The sequence below is a fragment of the Poecilia reticulata genome, linkage group LG14 (genome assembly GCF_000633615.1).
Source record: "Poecilia reticulata strain Guanapo linkage group LG14, Guppy_female_1.0+MT, whole genome shotgun sequence".
Taxonomy (NCBI): domain Eukaryota; kingdom Metazoa; phylum Chordata; class Actinopteri; order Cyprinodontiformes; family Poeciliidae; genus Poecilia; species Poecilia reticulata.
The window spans coordinates 27,614,437-27,638,159 of NC_024344.1; the positions used below are offsets into that span (position 1 = coordinate 27,614,437).

The 23,723-nt window shown below is 39.6% G+C and overlaps 2 protein-coding genes across 4 annotated transcripts in view; both read right to left on the reverse strand.

Moving 5' to 3' along the window:
- The window catches only part of pom121 (POM121 transmembrane nucleoporin), a 20,662-nt gene extending 8,944 nt beyond the window's left edge, over positions 1-11,718 (reverse strand). Inside the window, exons 1-10 of one of the 2 annotated variants that reach the window (XM_008428676.2) lie at positions 11,098-11,716; positions 10,224-10,430; positions 9,979-10,128; positions 9,004-9,084; positions 7,846-8,017; positions 5,163-5,251; positions 5,010-5,089; positions 3,924-4,045; positions 1,181-1,280; positions 846-1,103 (exon numbers count right to left, since the gene is read on the reverse strand). In XM_008428676.2, the coding sequence (XP_008426898.1) occupies positions 846-1,103; positions 1,181-1,280; positions 3,924-4,045; positions 5,010-5,089; positions 5,163-5,251; positions 7,846-8,017; positions 9,004-9,084; positions 9,979-10,128; positions 10,224-10,430; positions 11,098-11,645 (1,807 nt within the window). In that variant the 5' untranslated portion in view covers positions 11,646-11,716. Of the gene's footprint in view, positions 1-845; positions 1,104-1,180; positions 1,281-3,923; positions 4,046-5,009; positions 5,090-5,162; positions 5,252-7,845; positions 8,018-9,003; positions 9,085-9,978; positions 10,129-10,223; positions 10,431-11,097 lie in introns of both variants that reach the window. The other variant, XM_008428677.2, reaches the window with a different exon arrangement.
- Positions 11,719-12,531: 813 nt separating this feature from the next.
- On the reverse strand, positions 12,532-23,514 carry zw10 (zw10 kinetochore protein). Of its 2 annotated transcripts, none has more exons than XM_008428680.2 (16): positions 23,304-23,514; positions 22,682-22,762; positions 22,453-22,554; positions 22,294-22,371; positions 21,387-21,546; positions 21,073-21,225; positions 20,385-20,582; positions 20,158-20,294; positions 19,898-20,080; positions 18,715-18,938; positions 18,560-18,631; positions 18,309-18,478; positions 17,257-17,387; positions 16,833-16,964; positions 13,886-14,088; positions 12,532-13,097 (listed from the first exon to the last, which is right to left on the reverse strand). In XM_008428680.2, the coding sequence occupies exons 1-16, from the start codon at positions 23,406-23,408 to the stop codon at positions 12,977-12,979; spliced, it is 2,250 nt and encodes a 749-aa protein (XP_008426902.1). In that variant the 5' UTR covers positions 23,409-23,514; the 3' UTR covers positions 12,532-12,976. The 2 variants fall into 2 exon arrangements, with proteins under 2 accessions (XP_008426902.1, XP_008426900.1); XM_008428678.2 differs by having other exon boundaries at positions 22,628-22,762.
- Between the last annotated feature and the right edge of the window lie 209 nt (positions 23,515-23,723).

Consider the following 23,723-nt stretch of genomic DNA (forward strand, 5'->3'; position numbering starts at 1 on the left):
AGAAGTGGCTGGAGAGAGGGAAGTCTGGGCCTCCCTTCTGAAGCTGCTGCCCCCGCAACCCGACCCCGGATAAGCGGAAGAAAATGGATGGATGGGTGAAAATAAAACTCACATCACAAGTTAATGTAGTTCCTGTGTTTCACACTATAAACACAAAACCGCAGCTCCATCAGAAAGTTGACCACAGCTGCACCATTTCTCTCTTCTTATTACTGTCTGTATTTCAGAGAGACAAGCTGGTAGCAGCGCTGCCAATTCAGTTAATCTACCGCAAAAGTTACCATGTGTTCCTATCGCTGCTCCTTAATCTCATAATAAACTCCTCGGTTCTACCACCCTCTCTGCCACCACCATGCTTTCAGAGCAGCTCTCTGAAAGCAGACGGCGTCACCACGATCCACAGGGAAACGCTAAATGTCGTTTGCAGTTTTCAGGGACGTAAATCACGAGCCAGTCAATGAATGTGCACAGCTGTCAATTAAATCTTTTCTGTGCCGTACCCTGCTGTGTGCTGCTAGTACTAACCCTGAAGTAGGACTGAGCCATGCCGGACTTGCTAATGGAAAACAAATTAGGCCGAGGTGAACTGAAACCATTCTGATTAGAGGAGTCTAGTGGAAAACCGCCTTAAAGGAAAGCTTTTATTGCATGTTAAGCAATGAAATATTTTATTTAAAAAATAATTTAATTGTTTGTTTGCATATTTTCATGCATTTTTAATATTGCATAAGAAGGCTTCAGTGGTTAAATGAAAAATTTCCTGAAAGTGCAAATTATTTTATCTGATTAATTGATTAATCGCCGGAATAATCAACAGATGAATGGATTAGTAACATAATCGTTACCTGTGGTGGTGTTGGCAACAGACGTGGAGCTGGTGGGGACACTGATCTTCACTTTGAGGGCCTCCAGCAGAGTGCTGGGGCCTGCAGGGGCTGCTGCACTGCTGCTGCCACCAGGAATCGGGTCCAGGTTAATGACTGGAACGACAGAGGTGGATGTGGGCAGAGGAGCTGCCAGGAGGCTGCTCAGTGTGGCCGTCGGTGCAGCAGGTTGAGTTGAGGTGGAGGCTTCTGGAGGCATGGACGTCTCTAGTTCTGAGGCTAAAAGTCAACATTTAACAATAAGATGAAAGAGAAAAGATAAAAATTCTCCAACAAATTCCTTTAGAGTTGCTCACCAGGAGTCTCCAGGACTTTCTGGATCTTACTGATGGCTGCCTTTTTCTCTTCGTCCAGATCTCTAGCTGTGATGGTGTAGCCCAGCTCAGGGGGTGGAGGCTGCAACCAAACAGACATTCAGACTGAAATCTATATTCCCAAAAATTAGAACCAAACGATCCAAACACATCATAAAACTCACAGAAAACTGCGCACAAGTCTGGGGTCATAAAAAATTTTTTTTTCCCGAATTTGCTAAATAGTTTTTCAGTTTTTGAATGTTTATTAAGGTTTTCCTTTTACTAACTTTTATTCAGTCAATAACCCTACAGAGCTGCCAAGAGTTTTAGGCTTTTCCCCCAAGGAACTGTATTTAATTTATGTACCAGTAGTTTTTATTTAGATATATTTTTCTTGTTCTGAGGCCAGAAACTATGTGCAAATATCAACATCTCATATAACTGCAGCAATAAATTTTTTGAAAACATTTTCTGTTTTTCTTTATATCAAAACCTAAAAATAGGAATGACAAAATACAATAGATTTTCTGCAGTAGATATTTAATTTATCAAAAATTATAGAATGTATTTTTTTGAAAATGTCAGGTAATATTTGTGGCTCATCTCTGCACGGTGAATTTGTTGTACAGGAACTAGGTAACATTTTCTATTCAGACAATCAAATGTCAGGATTTACAGCATCAACAAGTCACCAGTTATGTGATGGTGTGAAATGCTGTTGAGTTGGATGTGAAGTTATGATTTGGGGCTCAGGGTTCCAACACTTTTCTGAAATAATATTTCATTAATTTTTCATTTTTAAGCCACTTAAACAAAACAGACACAAATAATTATTATTTATGATAGTAATTATTTTTGATAAACATATTTCTTCAGTGATCAGACTTTGAATTTGGTCAAAACGACATAAGAGATAAATGCAACTTTCAGGAAAAAAATTATATCATATTTGCCTTTTTAATAGTTTCAACACACAAAAATCTTAAATGTAATCCCATCTTTTTCCAGACTGAAGGAATCTGTGATGCAAACTAAATGTATCGTTTAGACCAGTGTTTCTCAACCTTTTTCAGGCCAGCGCCCCCCCAGCCTTTATCCAGGTCCCTCTCCGCCCCCCACCAGAGAATTTGTAGGCTACTTTGCACTGACCATTATTTTATCATTAATATTACTATCACTATTGTAGATGTTTTGATTATTTTTCCTTGTTTCTCTATTTATCATCAAAAATGATTTCCCAGAGAACAAAAAAGCTATAGGAATAGTCCATTGAAAGTGTCATGGAGTCATCAGCCTCATGACATTAACACTGACATGAAAAATAATATTGAAGAAATAAATATATCAAATCTAATTAAAAACATAAATAAGTGATCAGTTCTTTACTGTTATGGTCTGTAAGATATATTTATTCTCAGTACTAGATGTGGTCTAAACAAACCCATGGCACTTCAACAATATTATTTTACCTTTTATCTGGAAATAGTGTCTGTTTATTCTTGCCATACAGTCTCTGTATTAATTATTGCTCTAAAGGTCTTGCCATACCAGTTTATTCCTCTGTATTTACTTTAGTTTCTTAGTTTATTCTTGCATTTTGTTCTTCATTCATTTCCATTTAGTTTCATTTGATTAGTTTTATCCTCTCCTGGTTTATTGCTATGTCCACTTTAGTTTCTTTCCAGTTGCTAAATTTATTTTATCGTTTATTGACCATCAGTAATCTTCACTCATCACCTGCTGCGCCGCCTAATCATCATGTTTCACATCATGTGTTGATTTTTCACTGTTCAGCGTCGGATTCTCTGTTTTTATGCCATAATTCACATCTAGTTCGTCGCTACGTCTTATGTCCCGCTTCTCCTGTTTCAGAGTTTTGCGCAATGTGCGCGTCGGTTTTTTTTTTTTACCCCTTAACGTGCAGGGCGGTCGGGAAGCTTATCGATGGGGAAAAGGCAGACTGACATAAACCTTTTAAAACAACGGAAACAATTTCGGTATTCCAATTATTGAAACTTAAAAGTGCTGTGTTGTTCCATCACCCCCGTTTCATACCGGACCACTTACAGCACCGTGTTAACGCTATAAAATGAACGCTCTCTATCGTGGTATCACTGATGGAGGTTTTTCTTTATTTAAATGGGTTCATTTTTCAGAGGGATACAAAATGAGGGTATTGTGATTTCAGTAATTACATGTTTATAAGAGAGATTTTCTGTTGTCCTTCCATGGAAGCGGGCAGCTTTCAAACGGAAATAAAACACTTTTTAATATAAGTTGCTGCTTTGACATGATCACAGAACTGCCAAAACATATGTACAAAAATCCTCAATAAAACATAAAATATTTGAAAATCAGACACCAGGCAAGTGAATCACAGCAACATCATCAGCCGGCTTAACGCTGAACTGATGCGGTGAAGCTACGAGTAGCAGGAGCGGAGCTGCGCCAAAAGCTAACAGACACCGAGGAGAAGGAGAAGATCTGCCATCAATACAGTTGCAGCCAAGCATGATTTAATGTTACACAATACAGTTTTACCAAGTTGTTCAAAGTCTAAACTGGTATTGTTGTGCACTTAAGGTGTAAAGTTTACCTTTGACCAAACGCCCCCCAAAGGAATCCCAGCGGCCCCTTTTTTAAAAATTTGGGCCAGCGCCCCTGAACGCCCCCTGGGGGGCAGCACCGCCCACGTTGAGAACGGCTAGTTTAGGGTAAAGTCTGGACATTCTGAACTCCTTACCAGAGAGATTTGATCATCCCGGTTGCTGGACACCAGCTGGATCTTTCTTTTTCTTTTCCCACCACTTCCAGTTGAGTCTCTTGTTGTTGTGACAGGAACTTTGGGGACTGGAGTTTGTTTTGCTACAATATAATCAAAGCTGGAAAATTAAAACAAGGTTCCTACACTTGTCTCATAGTGAAATTTAAGCACTTTTCAAGGTAGAATTTCAAACTTTTTCAACACCCCATTTTGGAGTTAAAAGCAATACAAAATAACTAAAGAAGCAAGTTTCAATTCACTATTATATGAAAAGCACTGCTGTATAACATATTGTGATAGCATTTACAGTCTAAGCAGGGACAAGGTAAACTAGTAAAATATAAAACTAAACTAAAATATAAAATCTGTGTTGAAATGTCCCTCACACATACCCGATGCACCCGACTGGTACAAGAACACAGCACCAATTTAACAAAAGAAATCTTGCAATTTAAATAACTTTGTTTAACTTATCAATTAGTGTGATTTAACTCAAGAAAGTGAGGAAAATAGTTATTTGTCTCTTTTATATAGGTGTATAAAAATAGAGAAAAGCCGCTGCTCCTCCACGTCGAGAAGAGCCAGTTGAGGCTCGGTCATCTGGTCAGGATGCCTCCTGGACGCCTCCCTGGTGAGGTGTTCAGAGCACGTCCCACTGGGAGGAGGCCCCAGGGAAAACCCAGGACACGCTGGAGGGATTATGTTTCTCGGCTGGCCTGGGAACGCCTTGGGATTCCCCTGGAGGAACTGGCCCAAGTGACTGGGAAGAGGGAAGTCTAGACCTCCCTACTTAGGCTGTTAGCCCTACGACCCAACTCCAGGTGTGTGTGAGAGAGAGAGAGAGAGAGAGAGAGAGAGAGAGAGAGAGAGAGTGTGAGTGTGTGAGTGTGTGAGTGTGTGAGTGAGTGAGTGAGTGAGTGAGTGAGTGAGTGAGTGAGTGAGTGAGTGAGTGAGTGAGTGAGTGAAATACAGACAGAGAGAGAGAAGGAAGGAAGGATGGCTTCATGCATTTCCATTTTAAAAGTTCTTGAGCATAAAAAAAAACTGAAGGTAGATCAAACTTACAAGTATCGGGTGTTTTCTCTGACATTGTGTGATTTGATCTCACAGAAGATGCTGAGCTGGGAGACTGGATGTCTTCCTCTCTGTTTATGAAACAACATCCTTAAGACTCAACAGTTAGTGTGAATGACTGTTGGCAACCAGAGAGCAACAGACCTGGTTCTTTTAGAGGCTCCTTCTGGAGTCTGAGAGCGAGATGATTCAAGGCTGGAGAGAGGAGAGCTGGGAGCAGACGGCTTCTTCCACTGCAAGGAGAACAGGGATGTGAAAACTGAAGAATGCTTTAATGTCAGGGTTTCCTCTACATGGAATGGATCATGGCGCACCGTCACAGCAAAATAAAAGGCACCACACCTTCAAAATTAAGTTTTGTTTGTAAATATATATTATTTTTAAAGCACGTGAGAGATATACAAATATATCACATGTTGCACACTTGTACTAATCATAATCAAAGTTTGAAATTAATTTAAATATTATGAATAGAGATGTGCCGATCAGGTTTTTTCCTGCCGATACCGATACTTATCACCCATGAGGGCAGATCACCGATACCGATGACAATTTTTTAAAAAAATCATAAACACTACAGGTTACATTATGTGGAAAAAGGAACCATGAATTCACCTTAATTTAGACAAAAACTTGTTTTTAATAACTTTTTCCAAGAAGAAAACTAAACDAAACAGGCATTSTGCAAATTGTRCTGCTATCRRTAATACTATCTTTAACAGACTGAWAACATATGRAGGCTCTGAAGAGGYTAAATAATGCAAAGAGCCAAAATAAAACCTCTCAACATTGCCAAAARAATTCAAGTATAAAACTTAACATTCAAAGGCAAATACAGGATCCATTACAATAAACAATCCAGAGTTACTGAATGAAAACTTCCTGTTAGCATGGCGGCTAGCTGATTACTGCTAGTTCTGAGTGGCTGTTTCTGACTGAGCCGAGTAATTATGCAGAGCAGGGAGGAGATCGATTATTTTTTTAGAGATTATCTGTCTCATGTTAGGACAGCGAAAGTTTTAATACATATGTAAAATGTATTTTTAGGTTAGATGCTGCAGCTTTAAGCAGAAGTTCGGTGTGAGAGTCACTACCAGGTGGAGCAGAAGGTATTTCAGGTAGTGAAATATTACTACCTGTAGCGTAGCAGCGGTTCAACAGCGAGAGCAGTACCAGCGTCTTACATCGCAGCTCCAAGACTTAAATAATTTTGCGGGTTATTTGTTTAGCTTTCTGACCGTCATGCTAATCCGGGTGAGTGTTTGTAGCTGTGCGCTGCTTTACCTGCTATCTGATCCTCCATATGTCTTTTTTACTGCAGTGAGCCTCGATGTAGCCAAACTCCGTCAAGTATAACATTGTTTTTATGTCGTATTAGCTTCGTTGTGTTGATGCATTTTGACCTGCTTCAATTTTCCGCCGCAACACACAAACTTCCCCATTCACTCAGTGCGTTATAGTTCCACATCGCTTAGGATTTGTTGCTGCGCGTTTTGTGCAGAGTGAAGGAAAGAGGAGACCAGCTGCACAGGCAGGCTGAGAAATGAGATGCAGGTGATCGGTATCGGCAACAAGAGCCAATGATCGCCAATCACCGATAATGCACTTTTTCACGAAAATCGGCCCGATTATGATCGGTGACCGATCGATCGGCACACCTCTAATTATGAAAAATTAACATTTTGTGTATTTTGAAAACCCAAAACAGCACAGGCTCCTGCCTATCTGGCTGTGAAGCTGCCTACTGTGCACGGTTCTTCTCTTAGGAGTGAAGAAAAACTACAGACAGTCTGAAGTAGGAGAGAAAAGGTGAAAGAAAGATACCTGAAAGAATTTTTAGTTCAAGCCTGTGAAATCAACCCTAATGAGAAGGTATGTTGCATTTGAACAACAGTAAAGTTGTTCAAATGCAACTAATACAGTTTAGGGATGCTCTGATTAGATGTTTTGCTGCTGATACTGATCACATGGATTAGCTGTTAATTTTTCACTTTAGCAGTAGCATGCTAATGCTACTACATGATCTGGAAAAATGGAACCACACAATTCACACAATTTAGACAAAAAACATGCAAAAAAACTTGCAGGCACAATGCAGCAAGTAGTCAGTCAAAACCTGCCATCATTAATACAGTATTTAACAGTAATGTTTTCAACCACCTAAATTATTCATAAAGTCAAATCTCACAACACTGCCTATATCAAATAATGTCAAGTAAAAAAGGAAACATTCATTCCAAGTCAAATGCAGGTTGCATTAAAATAAACAACCCTAAGTTACTCAATCAAAACTTCCTGAGAGCATGGCTAGCTGTCCTGGTTCTGATTGGTTGTTTCTGACCGGCGGTGTAATTCTGTAGAACACAGGGAGGAGGCAGAGGAGATCAAATTTTTTCACAGATTATCTCTCATGTCAGGATAGTGAAACTAGGCCCGTCACCATAACAAATTTTGCTCGTCTATTAATTGTCCCAGAAATTATTGTGATAAACAATAATATTGTCATATTGAGACCATTGTTAACTAATAGCATAAAAATTGCATAACAATGCAAATACACCTACTGAGAGTACATAAAAATATTTTCAGAAGAGTAAGGGATCCAAGGAAGACGCAGAGGTTACATTAAATGGGGATGCTCAATGTTCGCCATAGAAATGACAGTGATCTATACTAGAACATGTGTAATATTTAAATATTTCTAACTTTCCTTGTGTCATATTAGTGATTGAAACAAATCTACACTCACCCAAGAAACCCCAACCCCACGGTTTAAAAAGAATTGTAGAGAAAACCCTGTATCTCTGCTACGATGACAGCGCTGTACCTGGCTGAGGCCAACTGTGGAGCTGTAGGAGCTCTGGATGGCGTTTCTCCTGGTGCTGGGGGTTCCTCTGGGACCATGAGCCCCAGAACCGGAGCTGATGGAGGAGGTGCGGGACCTCTTCAGGGTGGTCTCGTCTATCGCTGAGGTCATGCCTCTTTTTAGGCTTCCTGGTCTGGGAGAGAACAAAAAAAAAAAAACAGTGACACAAACACTTAGTCCCACGTTAACAGGGGTTGTTTCTGAAAAAACATGGAACCTGCAAAAACCAGAGTGAGGAAGGAAGATGCATGGGGAACGCTCAGATAAATGGATTGCTGAGTGAAGCATGAACTAATGGATTTATGGATGGATGGACGGACAAACGGGGAGGTAGGTGAGACTTTTAAACAGTAGAATGGGGAATAAACAACTGTATTTTTCCATACTATATTTCCTTTTTCCATATTTTTCAAAAATCGAGAATACATTTAAAGGTGACCTCAAAAACTTCCCGGAGCAGGCTAGGATAGGTGTGTGGACTATGCAAATCATGTTCATTGCATTGTTTGCACAAAATCATTCTTAGATAATGAGATTTTAGTCTGCTCAGCTCAGCCCATCTTGAACTCCTTTCTGAATGAGCTATTCTAGGGCCTCTTGTCACTGTAAATCCAAATAAGCTGCTGCTGGCCACGCCGTCCAACTCAACGTTTACACTTGCACTTGAAAAGGCTGGAAATATGCAATTATACAATCCTACATCTTTGAAAAGCAGAAGTGGAGCCTCTTGCACAACCAACAAGAATGCAGCACGTGGTTTCAGAATGACAACCCAAAAATAAAACCCTCGTGTGTTCCAGCAGCCATTGTACAGTGCATAGAGCAGCAAAACCAGCTGACCAAAAGTTCTGGAGTTTCATTTGGGTTGCTAGGTGATGGGATGAGCTAGGCTGGGGTTGCTAGGCAATGACTCAGTGTGATTCAACAATTGGGAGAATTTTGAAGTTGCTTGTTTTTTTGAACACCAAAAAACCTCCAAGTTATTGCCAAAAGATGCCTGGGTTTTTTTTCCTAAGTGCCTGTCATGCAAAATGTGAATTTTGCATGACAGGTTCCCTTTGAATCAAATTCCAGACTATGCAGAATCTGTCCGACTTTGGAGACTCTTGATTGACTCACTTGGGGACCAGCTGGGATGCCGTTCCGTTGGGCAGCAGAGGCTCAAAAGCAGAGTGAGAACTTCCATCGCTGTCATTACGCCTGAGGAGGGAAATCAGAACTGATTAGTGAAAATGTAGGGTGTAGGGATGTGTAACGATCTTAGCCACTTGCTCTGTATTACTGCCAGTCGATTACATCATCAACAAGCATAACCGCGATTAGCCGGTAGTCTACAGATCTCTATCATAGGTCAAATTTCTATTGTTTCTACTGTACACCATTTATACCGCGCATTCCTAGTAGGGTGTTGTTTTAATTAATAATCAATAAGAGTTCAGTAATATAACTCTATACATGATTAAACTGAATAAGTTTTGTTTGCTGAAAATCTAAAACGGTGTTTCTGCAGTGTGAAGGAAAGAGGAGACCAGCTGCACAGGCAGGCTGAGAAATGAGAAGCAGGTGATCAGTTTGTGTGATCAGCAACAAGAAACCGTGATCGGCGATCACCGATCATACACTTTTTCACGGAAATCGGCCGATTATGATCGGTGGCTGATCGATCGGCACACCTCGAGTTAATTATTAAATTACTAAATTAGTTGATGATTACTTCAATAATCAACTCATTGTTTTAGCTGAGTCTATTCACATGGAGTGGAAAGAAGACCTATCTACACAGACTTGAGGTGAGTGAATAGTTATGCAATAATTTATTTAATGTTATATGTTTTTATTTGTCATTATTTTACGGAACTTGGTTTTCACCTTGTAATTTTTTTGTCAAAAAAGGAGATTTTGTTGGTCATGATTATTTTGTTAAAGCAATAAAAGGGTGAAATGTACAATGGGATGGATATTTATAAAGATTTGATTGCTCCTGTAACAAAACTACATTTCTCATCTTTTAGAAATAAGAATTAAATACTTTCTAAATCTAATGGTCTTTAAAGAAAAATGGATCTTATGTCAACTTGATCCAGTCATATTTACCTTCTTTTGCTCCTCTGCTCTGTTGTGAAGCTCCTGTCCTCATCCTCCACTTCCCTCTTGCGGCTCTCCTTCAACACCCTCAGGACGCTTTCTCTGGAGCAGGGGTCCGAAGAGGCCCGGGTGAGCCCGGCACAGCTTTGATGGTTCACACTAGAATCCAGACCAGACATGCAATTAAACTTCAGGAGACTTGTTTGGAGTTTTCAGTTCAATAACCATAAGACAGTTATGAAACGATATGAGACCTGGGGTTCCTGTGGTCAGGTCTTGCAATCTTCACGGTGACGGGGCTGAGGGCAGCCGGGGAGTTACGAGGACTGAGGATGTTCTTCTTTCTGAAGCCGTCCCATTTGACGGGAGGCAGAACTCCCACTGAGGACACACCCAGCTGCTGCAGGGGGTAGTGACGCTGGGGGGTGATGGTGAACCTCCCCGGAGCACCCAGCGTCTCACTGCAAGGAACATAGTGAGGTAAATATCACTTCCATCAAGTAGAAATATACAGCAAAAGTTTCTCTTTGATAACAACAAGTGCGACCAGAATGATGACAAGGCTCCGAGAAGTTTCTGGAAAGGAAAATATTGTCCAAAGAAGCCCGTCAGCTATTCATTCAGTCTGCCATAGCCAACACTTATATGAATAACTGACATAATTTACAACAGTACAGTAAATAATTTCTTTATGTCATGTCATTTTCTTTTTGCTCTCATAAGTTGGAGACGGCTGCTACTCACTTTAACTTTATCTTGTAGAAAATATAAAAATGTCACGTTTGTTTTCTCGTTTCTACTTTTGTGGCTTACTATGCAACTCATTAGAATGGTAAAAGGCTCAAACCCATCAAGTTTGAGTGGTTTCATGAGAAAGTCAATAAAAACGGTGTATTTTTGCCTGACCTGGTTAGCAACAAAAGTTCACAATTTGATATTTCAAAAAGGCCACGTTTTAAAAGATTTTTTTTGCTACGTTTCTGCACATGCGAGCCTCATCTGTGCGCTATAATCCAATTTAAGCGAAAGAGAGCAAATTTAAACCCGCCAATAAACTTTCATCTCGAGTATGAACGAGTTAGAAATGCTAGAGGAGGTAGACAAGTCTCTATGTTCTTGTTTAATTACCCAGTGAATGAAAGTCTCCTGTTCGGGGTATAGACAGCATGGTTGGGTCTGGCCAGCCTTTCCCGCAGCTGCTCTCGGGGGTTTCTCCCGGCTCTTGGCCTCCCAGAGTCGGCGGTTGGACTTTCGGGTTTCCCGATATAACTCCCCATGAGAAAATCCCGGGGGCTGAAAAGAAATGAGTCGCTTGTCAAGGCTTCCCTTCGATAAATCCCGGTTTCACTAGGTCTTTGTCTGAAGTGTCCCTCTGTTTCTCTGTGCTCAGCTTTGTAGCTGCTGATGCTCCTCTTCGGTTTTCCCCGCGCAGCCAACGACACGCCGGTTGTCTTCAAGCCCGGCAACCAGTCCCGGAACACGGCTGGGATGTGTAGCCCACCGCGAGGATTCGGGCCTAACCTGGCGGGAAGATGTTCTCCACTGCGATAGTAAAAGGCAAAACAGCAGACTGATAGAATTAAAGTTCCGTAAATAAAGATAGGTATATAATAAAACACTAGCAAAACTAGGCATAAACCGGAGAAAAGCGCTAAATGTTTCTCTCTAGGTGACATGGCGGTAGCGCGCCGCCTGACGACTCTCGTATCTCTTCATGCTGCTTAGGGAAGTTTCGGTGCGATAGCGCCCTCTACCGAGCAAAGCCTGGAATCAATCATGAATGAAAACAATTTAAACCCTTTTTGAAGAATAAACTATTTAACAGTTGTAAAAAAGACAGTCTATTTATATATATATACTTATTTAATTCTGTTATCCATTTTAATATTAGTTAAGTGAGACTCGTGTGTTTATGCCTAAATACTTCAACTTTAATTTTATGAACCCACAGGCCCCATCTCCAAATTTTAACTGTCACTGCATTTGTGACAGTTAAACTTACAGATTACACTTGTAAAATGTAATCTGCATTCATGTTACTTTTGGAGCATTGCTGGCGTCCTCTGAGTGGCCTTGCAGCTCAAAATGATGCAACATTTGCTTCACTGTGGATGACCATCATCTTCAGTCAGCATAAACCAACAAAACACGTTCAACTCTGGGACTCAGAACCCATCTCCTTCCTAGAAAGTTAGATGGACATTACCATACCTGCATATAATTCTGCGAACCAATGAACATGCCTATGAAAATGTACCTTAGGGTTGAAACAGATGTGTGAAAGTCCCCAATTGTCATCCTGATGTCACATCACAAAGTAGTATTTGTAGTGCTGAATTACAATGGAAAATATAAAATAGATTTAAGAGTATAGATGCATGATAAAATAATCAATCCCAGCATTCCTCTTCAACACCAACTCATGAGTTTCAAGCATTCGATTACACCCAAATGTTGTCTGACCACATTATTAAGGAAAGTCGGCAGGACAAAACATTTTCTTTCAAGGTTCAAAACTGGGTTGTTTTTCATTTATGAGGAAAACAGAGAACCAGGTCAAGCTAAAAAGAAGCAAAGTATTTTGGTTTATTTAAAGGAATAATAAATACATTACAGAAGAGTTCAGTTTCATGTCATTTGCAAGAAATGTACCACTTCATGGATGTTAAACTTTAAACAAAGTTTTGTAAAATGACATTTGTACAGAAAAGAACAGAACTTGAAAAGAGAACAAAGCTGAGCTTTAATTAACTGGAAATTTCAACATGTGAACATATGAAAGCTACCAAACAAAAACCAAAGCTTCACAATTGAGGCAGTGAAATGTACAGATGTTTTGTGCAGGAATAACATCCTGCAGCAGCATCTCCTGTCTTAAGCAATCTGTTAATCTTTCATGTAGGTGAAGGTTTTACATGAAGCAATGAGTAAAGGCAAGGTCAGATTTTCCACTCAGGAAAAAGGTGCAACACAGTCTGCTTGGTGCTTTTGTTGTTTGTCCAATAGTCTATTTGATCTTGGTTAAAGCAACAGCTCTCCTCTCAGTGTTCTGAAACAGAGCTCGGACCAGACTCTTCACCTCCAAACTGGAGAACTCTACAGCCAGTGGACCCTTACCATCAGTCCATCTGTGGAGAAGAATCCCAGAAAGAAGAAAGTCAAAATTGGAGGAGAAATAGGGTTTTTGTCAGTTTACTTTCCATAAGGGACACCACTGGAAAGATTGTAATGATAAGCAATAAACCAATTAATCACATGATAAATTAAAATGAGCTTGAGTAACAATCGTTAGAAAGATTCTCGTCTTCAATATCGTTGAAAAGATGCTATTTTGAAAAATGTTCCAAACATTTGACACTCAGTAGGAAGCAGATAGTTTGCACCACCTGTCACTTTTGCCTGTTTCCCCCGTCTAAGCTGAATGATTAACATTTTTAAAACTAATTTTGGTTACAGATATTTCATAATCCATTTGAATTATTGTGTTGTTTTGTTTATTTTGAATATTTCAAATGTTTTCCAGTTCCAGAGTTAGATGGTCTCTAAAAATTAAGGTTTTGATCTCCAACAGGATGTCCTTGCACTATGCCTTTATTATTGTGTTGGTTAAAAATGGTCTCAAATGACTATCATTTATCACAATAATTTCATAGACAATTTATTGTCCAGCTATATTCGTTATTGTGACAGGCCTAAACATTGGGTCAATAAATTTCATTTTTACACAATTTATACAGCCTTATAATGACTTTAAACCCAACTAACTAGAAAAAAAGTTTTTTATGTTTGAACTCACTCACATAAATTCTTTAAATATATTAACATTATCAATACCTGTTAAAAAAAAGATCAAAGCCTCAGCTTGTGCTTTCAGAATGAATTCTCTTTGTACCGTCACGACTTTAGCGCTTCTAACCTGTCAACGATCTCTTGCAGGTTGGCTCGCAGCACGATGACGAGCTCCTTGAAAGCGCTCCACTTCTTCACGTAGAGCGGCACCTCCTCCTGATACTTCTTATTTTTGTTCTCCTCAGCCAGGGGAGTAAACACCAGCGGGCCTTCCTCAATGATAGTCTGGCACAGGGTATGGAGGTGCTCTCCGTCCTCAGAGGAAATGTCCTGCACATAAAACTCCAATTAGTTCGATATGCTAGATGACAGACAGTTGAAAGGATAAATACAACTTTAAGACAATTGGATAGAACATTAAGGCTGGAAAAAATGTCCTCTTACTTATCTAGACTGGGAATACAATTTCCAATAGTTTCCCTCATTGTATTGGAACTAGAGATGTGCCGATCAGGTTTTTTCCTGGCGATACTGATACCAATCACATAATTTAAAAAAAAAATTTTTTATCATAAACACTACAGGTTACATTATGTGGAAAAAGGAACCATGAATTCACCTTAATTTAGACAAAAACTTGTTTTTAATAACTTTTTCCAAGAAGAAAACTAAACTAAACAGGCATTGTGCAAATTGTGCTGCTATCAGTAATACGATCTTTAACAGAGTGATAACATATGGAGGCTCTGAAGAGGTTAAATAATGCAAAGAGCCAAAATAAAACCTCTCAACATTGCCAAAAAAATTCAAGTATAAAACTTAACATTCAAAGGCAAATACAGGATCCATTACAATAAACAATCCAGAGTTACTGCATGAAAACTTCCTGTTAGCATGGCGGCTAACTGATTACTGCTAGTTTTGAGTGGCTGTTTCTGACTGAGCAGAGTAATTATGCAGAGCAGGGAGGAGATCGATTAGATTATCTGTCTCATGTTAGGACAGCGAAAGTTTTAATACGTATGTAAAATGTATTTTTAGGTTAGATGCTGCAGCTTTAAGCAGAGGTTCGGTGTGAGAGTCACTACCAGGTGGAGCAGAAGCGGCGCTCCGTCTATGAAATATTACTACCTGTAGCGTAGCAGCGGTTCAACAGCGAGAGCAGAACCAGCGTCTTACATCGCAGCTCCAAGACTTAAATAATTTTGCGGGTTATTTGTTTAGCTTTCTGACCGTCATGCTAATCCGGGTGAGTGTTTGTAGCTGTGCGCCGCTTTACCTGCTGTCTGATCCTCCATATGTCTTTTTTACTGCAGTGAGCCTCGATGTAGCCAAACTCCGTCAAGTATAACATTGTTTTTATGTCGTATTAGCTTCGTTGTGTTGATGCATTTTGACGTGCTTCAATTTTCCGCCGCAACACGCAAACTTCCCCATTCACTCAGTGCGTTATAGTTCCACATCGCTTAGGATTTGTTGCTGCGCGTTTTGTGCAGAGTGAAGGAAAGAGGAGACCAGCTGCACAGGCAGGCTGAGAAATGAGATGCAGGTGATCGGTATCGGCAACAAGAGCCAATGATCGCCGATCACCGATTATGATCGGTGACCGATCGATCGGCACACCTCTACTAAAAATTGTAATAAAAACATATTACAATAAAGACTGCGCAGAAGGCTATTATAATATAGAAACCACAGTAAACTTTTACTTAAAGGTTTCTTCTTTTTCTTGCTTTAAAGTAAATTACATAGGAAAATGTAATAAACCAAGTACAAGCTTAGGAAGAAAATTGTAAGCATTTTAATAAGCTATTTATTTAACTCCGTTTATTTTATATATTTTATGAAAAGGAATCTTGCCTCCTTAAAATTCAACAAATCCTTTTGTTCTGAAGCTGACTATCAATCAATCAAAATGTATTTGTATAGCACATTTCAGCAGCAAGGCATTTCAAAGTGCTTTACATAAACAAAAACACAAAGTCATGCAACAATCAAAACATTCCATTAAGTCAAATGCCATCATAAAATTCGTAATTGATTACATTTCAAATATAACTCTAAACAGGTGGGTTTTTAGTCAAGATTTAAAGGCACCCAGTGTTTCAGCTGTTTTATAGTTTTCTGGAAGTTTGTTCCAGATTTGTGGTGCATAGAAGCTGAATGCTGCTTCTCCTCATTTGGTTCTGGTTCTGGGGATGCAGAGAAGACCAGAACCAGAACCTGAAGGTTGATACTACAGCAGCAGATCTTTAATGTATTGTGGTGCTAAACCATTCAGTGATTTATAAACTAACCAGGTGCGGAGCTTTGGGGGGGCTGGGGGGACGGCTGCCCCCTGGCCCAGGCCCAGGTGGGTGCCCATGGGGGCCCAGGTCTGGAGGTGCCAGGGAAGGAGGAATGGTTTGAAGTCGCTTTAATGTCTGATTATAGATGGAGAAAGTGCGCCCTCGCCTGTTCAGAAAGGTGTATGTAATGTTAAAGTTATTGTCCCTCAATGGAATATATAGCAGTCAGTCCCAGTGACTGTTTCACACGCGGTTTAGCCAATGTGCTTCCTGGGTAAAAATCAAACGACAAACACAGCCCAACCCCTCCCCCGCTCAACAGTTTCCAGCAGCGCAGGTGATACACGTGAGGGGCCCGGTCATTGGCCCCGGTCATTGGCCCCGCCCCCCGGCCCGACGCTGACTTGTTTCCGCTAGTGAAACTAACAACAGTATTTTAAAGTCTATTCTCTGAGCTACAGGGAGCCAGTGTAGGGACTTTAAAACTGGTGTTATGTCTCTATCTTCCTGGTTTTAGTSAGAACAGCAGCAGCAGCWTCTGRATCAGCTGCAGCTGKWKGATTGATTTATTAGTCAGACCTGTGAAGACGCTGTTGCAGTAATCAATGCGGCTAAAGATAAACGCATGGATGAGTTTCTCTAGATCGTGCTGAGACATAAGTCCTCTAATCTTAGGAATATTTGGTTCACCGTGAATTAAGAACAACATACAGTAATTTAAATGAACTTTTAACCCACCTTTAGTACATCACATGTCAACTGCCAAAAAACAAAACAAAAACAAACCTCAAGCATCATGACTTTAGCAATAATTTCTGTGATGGCTGTGTTGAGCAGGTTGCCCATGGTTTTACAATAGATGCTGACAGGAAGCACGTCCTGCCACACAGTTCCCAGCTGCTTCAGCTGATGAATCACCTGCACACACACAAATACATCAGCAATTAGTGAGAAACCATGTATGAATGAAAAAAAATTGTAAAGTTGCATTTTTCACTTATCAGAAACACATTTATTGTGTACAAGAGCTTGAAGTTTTTTCTTAACATATAAATATATAAAACTGTTCCTGTACGATTTCGACGGACACCGACAGTAAGCCAAGACAATGTCTTGTTTACATGGTCACATCCCCACATAAACCTACTGCAAAATGAAACGATGAAACCTCACTAGACGCTCTGAACCGTTACAGGTCTCCCTCTCTCACCTGTCTTACTGCTTTGCTGGTTGCAGTGTAGTTGTCCTCATCGTCCAGGTTGCTGAAGTTGTGAGCCGTGGCCAGTCTCTCAAGGAGTTCAGCTCTCTGGACGTTCAGCTGGGCCAAAAAGCACTGAGCACCTAAGAAACAGAGGACAGCCGGAAGCTTGTGCAGATCTAAATGTGTGTGGCCCCACAAATATACAAATAAACTTTCAGGAAATTTTTAATGTCAAGATTTGTTTCTTGTTTTCTAGAAAGTTAGAAAACTGCCCATCTTCTGATGAGACGTTTGTGTTCAACCGTTTAAATTTTTTGGTTCGATTTTATTCGAGATCTCATCTCCATCAATCACTCTGCTCATTTCATGAAAATATTGCATGTTTAGTTGATTTTAGCGAAGAAAAAAAAAATCTATGCATTTACAGTTGCATTTTTACCTCAGATTGTTGTAGCCCTCTTCTTGACAAGCATTAAACACCAACTCATTCTAAACTTTAAGACCAATATGAATTAAATGTAAGACTAGGGATGTTCCGATCAGGATTTTTGCTGCCGATTCCGATACTGATCCTCCATGAGGCCGATCTTTGCCGAACATCTGGAATGGCTGTTCATTTTTCACTTTAGGCATAAATGATACTATATTGTCTTGCAAAATGGAAAAATTATCTGGCAATAAATTCACCTAATTTAGACATAATAGACATATTTTAATAAATATTTAAAATCTTTTTCTTTAATTCACATACTGCAGCTTTAAGCAGACGTTCAGTCTGGTAGAGGGTGAGCGGCTCTATGTCTGTGAAATATTACTACCAGTAAAGCATAGCGGCGGTCCAAGAGCGAGAGCAGAACCAGCATCTTACACCGCCAGCTTCAAGACTTGAATAATTTTTTGTGTTATTTGTTTAGACATAATAGACCATCATGCTCTTCCAAGTGAGTGTTGGTAGCTGCGCGTTGCTTTACCTCCTTTTTCAAAGAAATCAACCAATTATGATCGTGGCCAATTGACCGGCACACCTCTAATGTCTATACTTTTCTTAACTGCTGGCTCACCCAGTTTCCTGAATCCAGGCACCATGTCAACGAAAGTGGCGACGCCCTCGCTGAGGGGCTGCGGCAGGTGGGCTCGAAAATGGTGCCCCAGTGTGAGCAGGTGGTGCGCCAAGTACATGCAGTTGTTGTGCTGGACAGCAGCAAGGTGGGGAAACTTGAGTAGGTTCTCCCTAAAAAGATTAAAATTACAAACGATCATCTCTCCAAATACAGTATGTGATTTATGCGACCTGGGCTGGAAGCGTTCTTACTTGTGGTACGTCGGCACAACATCATAGAAAAGCTGAAAAATGTTTCTAACAGTGAAGAAGAGCTGCAAGGAGCTGAAAAACAGAGACATATTAGCTGTGTTTTTCTCCCAGGAGGAGGCCGGCTGCATTAAACAGTAAAAGTCTCTGAAACTTACCACTGAGTGGAGCTTCCTACAGCTTCACACAGCGTGTTGACCGCCAGCTCCATCAGCTGTTGCACAGACTCGCTGATGCGACAGGCTGGCAGGCGTAGACTGCAGGCAGACAACTGCTTGGAGTTCTCCATCGACACCTCTTCCTTCACCACCTCCTGCTTCACTTTCACCTCTGAACCGGGAGGAGGCAGTTTGGGCAGCCGCAGTTTCGACTCAGGGCTGATCTAATGGAGGAGAAAAGAATCGAAGCTACAGAGAGAAACAGACTGCAGGAACTTCACAGGGGGGACACAATGTGAGGATGCTGCTGAAAGATTCCAACATATTTTTAAATCAAGATTCAATTCTAGTCCAAGTGCAACTGTGCCACATTGCTCAATTCACTTTTAATGTTTTCTTAACATTTTTTCCCTCTTGTTGTTATTGTCTTATTAATCATCTGTACTTGTAAACTTAGAACCATGCACAACAAATGGTACATAAAAAATAACTAATCATTAAAAATAACTTAAGTATGAGAATTAGGGCTGCAACGAATGATTACTTTAGGAATTGATTATTCTGATGATTAATCAAATAAAATAATTGACAGATTCTACAAAATGTCCATAAAACCTAAAATATTTTTATTCAATATTAGGAATATCTTAAAAGATGAAAATAAACAATTCAATTTCATTTGAGCTAAGAAAACAAACTTTTTTTTTTGCCTTATGTGCAACGCAACATTCCCTTAGTGATTTTAAACCAGATGAAGCTAAAACTGCCACTTGAGGAGTTTTTGGTGAAAAATATTTACATACAAAGAAAGAAAGGTGTTTTCATCTTAAATTCTAAATGTATACATTTCTTTGTACAGTTTAGGCTTAATTGCTGCTCTGAATGCGTTGGTTTTTTTGAGCATATTGCTTCTCTTTGAGTCCGTTTAGTGCAGTTAGTAAACAATTGATTACTAAATTGGTTTAAAATCTGATAAAGTGAATTTTCCCATAATTAAGAGTTTAGCTCTTAACTCTTAAGAGTTATTAACTCTTATTCCATAATCAAGGAATAAGAGTTCCTTAGCAGCAGATTATGATCAACTCTTATAATTGAGTCTTTAGTATCTATAGCACTATATTCATACATTGTAACCCTCTGTTTCCCTGTGCAGACCTGAGCTTGACTGTTGATGGATACATACTTTAACTGTGTTGTGCATCTTGGAGGTCATGAGCTTGCGCGCCGCTACGATGACATCCCTGCACTTCTTGCTGGCAAAGTGACAGTTGACATCTCTGGCGTATTTGAGCAGATCTGTGGAATCTACCTGCAGATACTCCACATTCTTCAGAGCCTCCTCGAATGCCTCCGTCTCTTTAATCACCTTGAACACAGAAAATGTGATTCAGTCAAAAGCATGATTCAATAAAGAGCCAGAGTTGAAGTGTTTTGGGTACGTACAATGTTGTATCTTTCAAGCTCGCTGCTGTTGGTGGGTATAGAGTACACAAGACAGTCATGGATGATGCACTTTGACATTTCCTCCCAAATCAACTCTCCAAGGATAGCAGAGAGCTTTTTGTCTCCAATGGAAACATCTTTGGGGGAAAAAAACAAACAGCAATTTGATTTTAGCCTAAGACTATCTCAAGATAAAAAATAAAATGCCATTATATGCTTTTTTCTACCCAGCAGGTGTGTGTGTAGGGTCTTTAACAAGAGCAGTAGTTTCTTGTAGACTTGAGAAGGAGTGGATCGCTCCTTGTTCTCCTCCTCTAAACACTCCAGACCCAAAATGGTTCCCTCACCATGTTGCTCGGATACAATAAGCTCAAGGGATGCGTACATAACCAGCGGCTTCAGCATGTTCTTCAACAGCACCTGACCTGAAAAGAAAGAAAGACAAATGAGCTTGAATATGACAAAATAAATAGATTTCATCAGCACAGCTTCTAGTCAAAGTTCCAAACTTGAACATTTGCAGCTGTCGAGCAACTACTTTATTGAAAAATAACTAAAGTCAAAACAGAAAGAAGGATAGACAGATGGAAGAATAACAGGATGTATGGAGAAAATAAGACGGAAAAATGCAAACAGATAGATGTACATGTTTAGACAAGTAGCATCATATTTTGTTGTCCATTCCCACTCTTGGCTGGTGGTCAAAAGTTAAAGAAAACAATTTCAAATTTCACAAGTGGCTCCAGGGACACACTTTGGACATAGCTGGTTTAAACGTATATGTCCAGACCGGATGATCAGGGAATACATGAATTCCCTGTATTGAGTTGCATTTTTACATTCCATCTCCTTTTTCCAAGCTTATCCAAACTTGTGCAAACATACATAGAACTCTAAAACGTTGCTTGTTCTTACTGAAGAGTTTGATCTTGTTCTGAAGATCTCCTTGGATCGCTAGAGCTTGCAGGACGGAGCACAGCAGGGGGGTTGGCTTCTGCTCAACATCTTTACTGCAGGCTTCACTCAGCACCAGCTCTACCTTATGGAAGGTCTTCGGACCTGCAGATTCTAAAGAAAAACTTTCAACCATCACTACTACTGCTACACAGATAGTCAAACAGGTATATTCGAAACTGTACACAACAGTTTGGGTAAATATTGGAAATATTTAAACAGAGAGCATTTCTTAGCTCTTTTCCACTAGACCACCTCTAACTAGAATGTCTCACCCTTTGTGGACGGTACTCTCCAGATGACGAGGCGCTTCCACTCGTCTCCCAGATGGTAAATTAAATTCTCTCTCTGCACGGTCAGCTCAGAGGTCAGGGAACTAAGCAGAGGCACCTGGGATGTTTTCCAATCCTTCAGTGAATCCACGTTTTTTCTTGCCTGTACAGGTCGATGATCCATATACATGAATGTCTTATGTAGTTAAAAAAAAAATTATGATTGGCAACTGTAATGTTAATATTCACATAAAGAGGTTTTTACATCTTTTCCTTTTGGGAATTCATTTTAATTAATGATGTTAGTTGTAATAAGAAAGCTGAAGTATCTCTGACATTGATTTTTTTTTTCAATGAAGCAATGAGATATTAAATATTATCAAAAGCTTAAAAATTTTATATAATTTGCAATTAAGCTTTTAAAGTTAGCCATTTATTGCCTGAAAAGTTAACACACACACAAACAAAGAGAAATATGGCTTCATACAGTCTGTGCACAACACAGAACAGAAAAACCCAGCAAACACTGTGTGACTTTAATCAACTTGCACTTAGCCGTCAGATTATCAACCAGGAATTCAAAAACCAAAGTAGTGGTGTGGCAAGCAGAAATAAGGGATGTCCTTTCAATGTAATTTAATAATGAAACGAAGAGCTGAATGTGAAAACTTTGGAATTTGTATTTTGTAGAAGATGGGAGAGTCTGGAACAGCTTTAATTTATTTTTTATTTAGAAAAATGTAAAGAAGAAAGAAAAAAAATCTGCTAATTTTATCAAATATTTTGCAGCTGGATTATAGAAGCTTTTATTTTTCATAATCCTGCTAACAAATCATGCCTACAGGTTGAGCAATTGTATCACCATCTAAACATTTAATCTAATTCAGTATGTAAGGAAAGCAGATCCTACTTTTTCCAGATGGGTGGCAGCATCAACATACTTTTTCTCCTGTAGTGTTTTGTTAAAGTCTTCCATCGCACTGTGAAACTGAATCACAAAATAATAATATTAGTAAAATGAATCAAAGACTGAAACATCCAGCAGAAAATCTCAACAAATACCATGTACCTCTTTTAAATGTTCAAGCATTTTTATGATCAGAGTGTTCTTCTCCAGCTGCTGCTTCAGCTTAATGTATTCATTCACTGCCACATGGATGTTCTGCTGCACCTAAATCCACACAAGAAAAAGCATAATAGTCGCAATGCTGCAAATAGTCATTTGAACTAAATGTAAACTATACCTCAAATTCAATGCAGTTTTTAAGTGTTTCCATTTCTTTAGAGACCATATCAACCTGCTGCATCAGGTCCTCTGATGCTTGAAGGTTTGGGAGAAATTCACTGTACTTTTTGTTTATCATGTCGCACACTTCCTCCTGCAGAAGAGCACAGAGAAATTTGGTCAACAGGACTTTAGTGCATCAGCAGTCTTAAAACAGAAATACAAAGTTGAATGAAGCCTCCATCCATGTCGGTGAAGGTCGTTGTCATTCACTCTACAAATCTGGTCTTTCAGGAAGAAAGACAAACTTCGATAGTTTATATGATTAAGGCATCTGTAAAACCTCAATTGCCTCTTCAGCAAATACTTGCATTAAATTTTCAGAAATGGATTTGTTTAAATGTAAAAATATAGTAAAACTAATGAAATAGTGTGAAGTGCTACATTTTTTTGCAGCAAGGCTGTGAAAGTCGCATTCAATGACACCCAAAGTGGTTTTTTACCTTTTATAACATCATGGCAGTCCTGCCGATGTACTGAATTATGTTAAATAACGCGATGACTACTTTCTGAGATTGTTACTTTAAATCTCCCAACGGAGCTCAGCTAACAGCCAGGTGTTCACAGCTAATCACAGTTCAAACTTTATTTCACATTAATGTTAGCAGCTGCTAAAGCTAGTCATAGAAAACTACCTTGGTATCTTCCACCTTCCGGGACATTCTGCTTATTTTGCTGGCCAGGTCCTCTTTCTCCAGCTTCCCGGAGCTGGCGAGCACCTCGGTAACAAACGAAGCCATTCTGCAGAGTAATGTTATAATGTTTGAGCAACAAGACGACACATCAGCAGAACTGTAACAGTCCACCCGCGCTAAGTACAACCCGCCTCCACTACTTCTTCTGTGGTGGAGATTGGGGGTGAACTACTGCCCCCTATTGGACAAAGTATGTAGATACGCTCATCATTGGCATAAATGTCATTAAAATTGTTTTGTTTTTTTTTGTAATGCCTTTGAACTGTTCTTTGTCAAAGATTAAATGATTATACAACCAACAATAACTGTCTTTTAAAAGAAGAGTTGGGTGTGTAAATATAAATTTTTTGTAAATCCTAA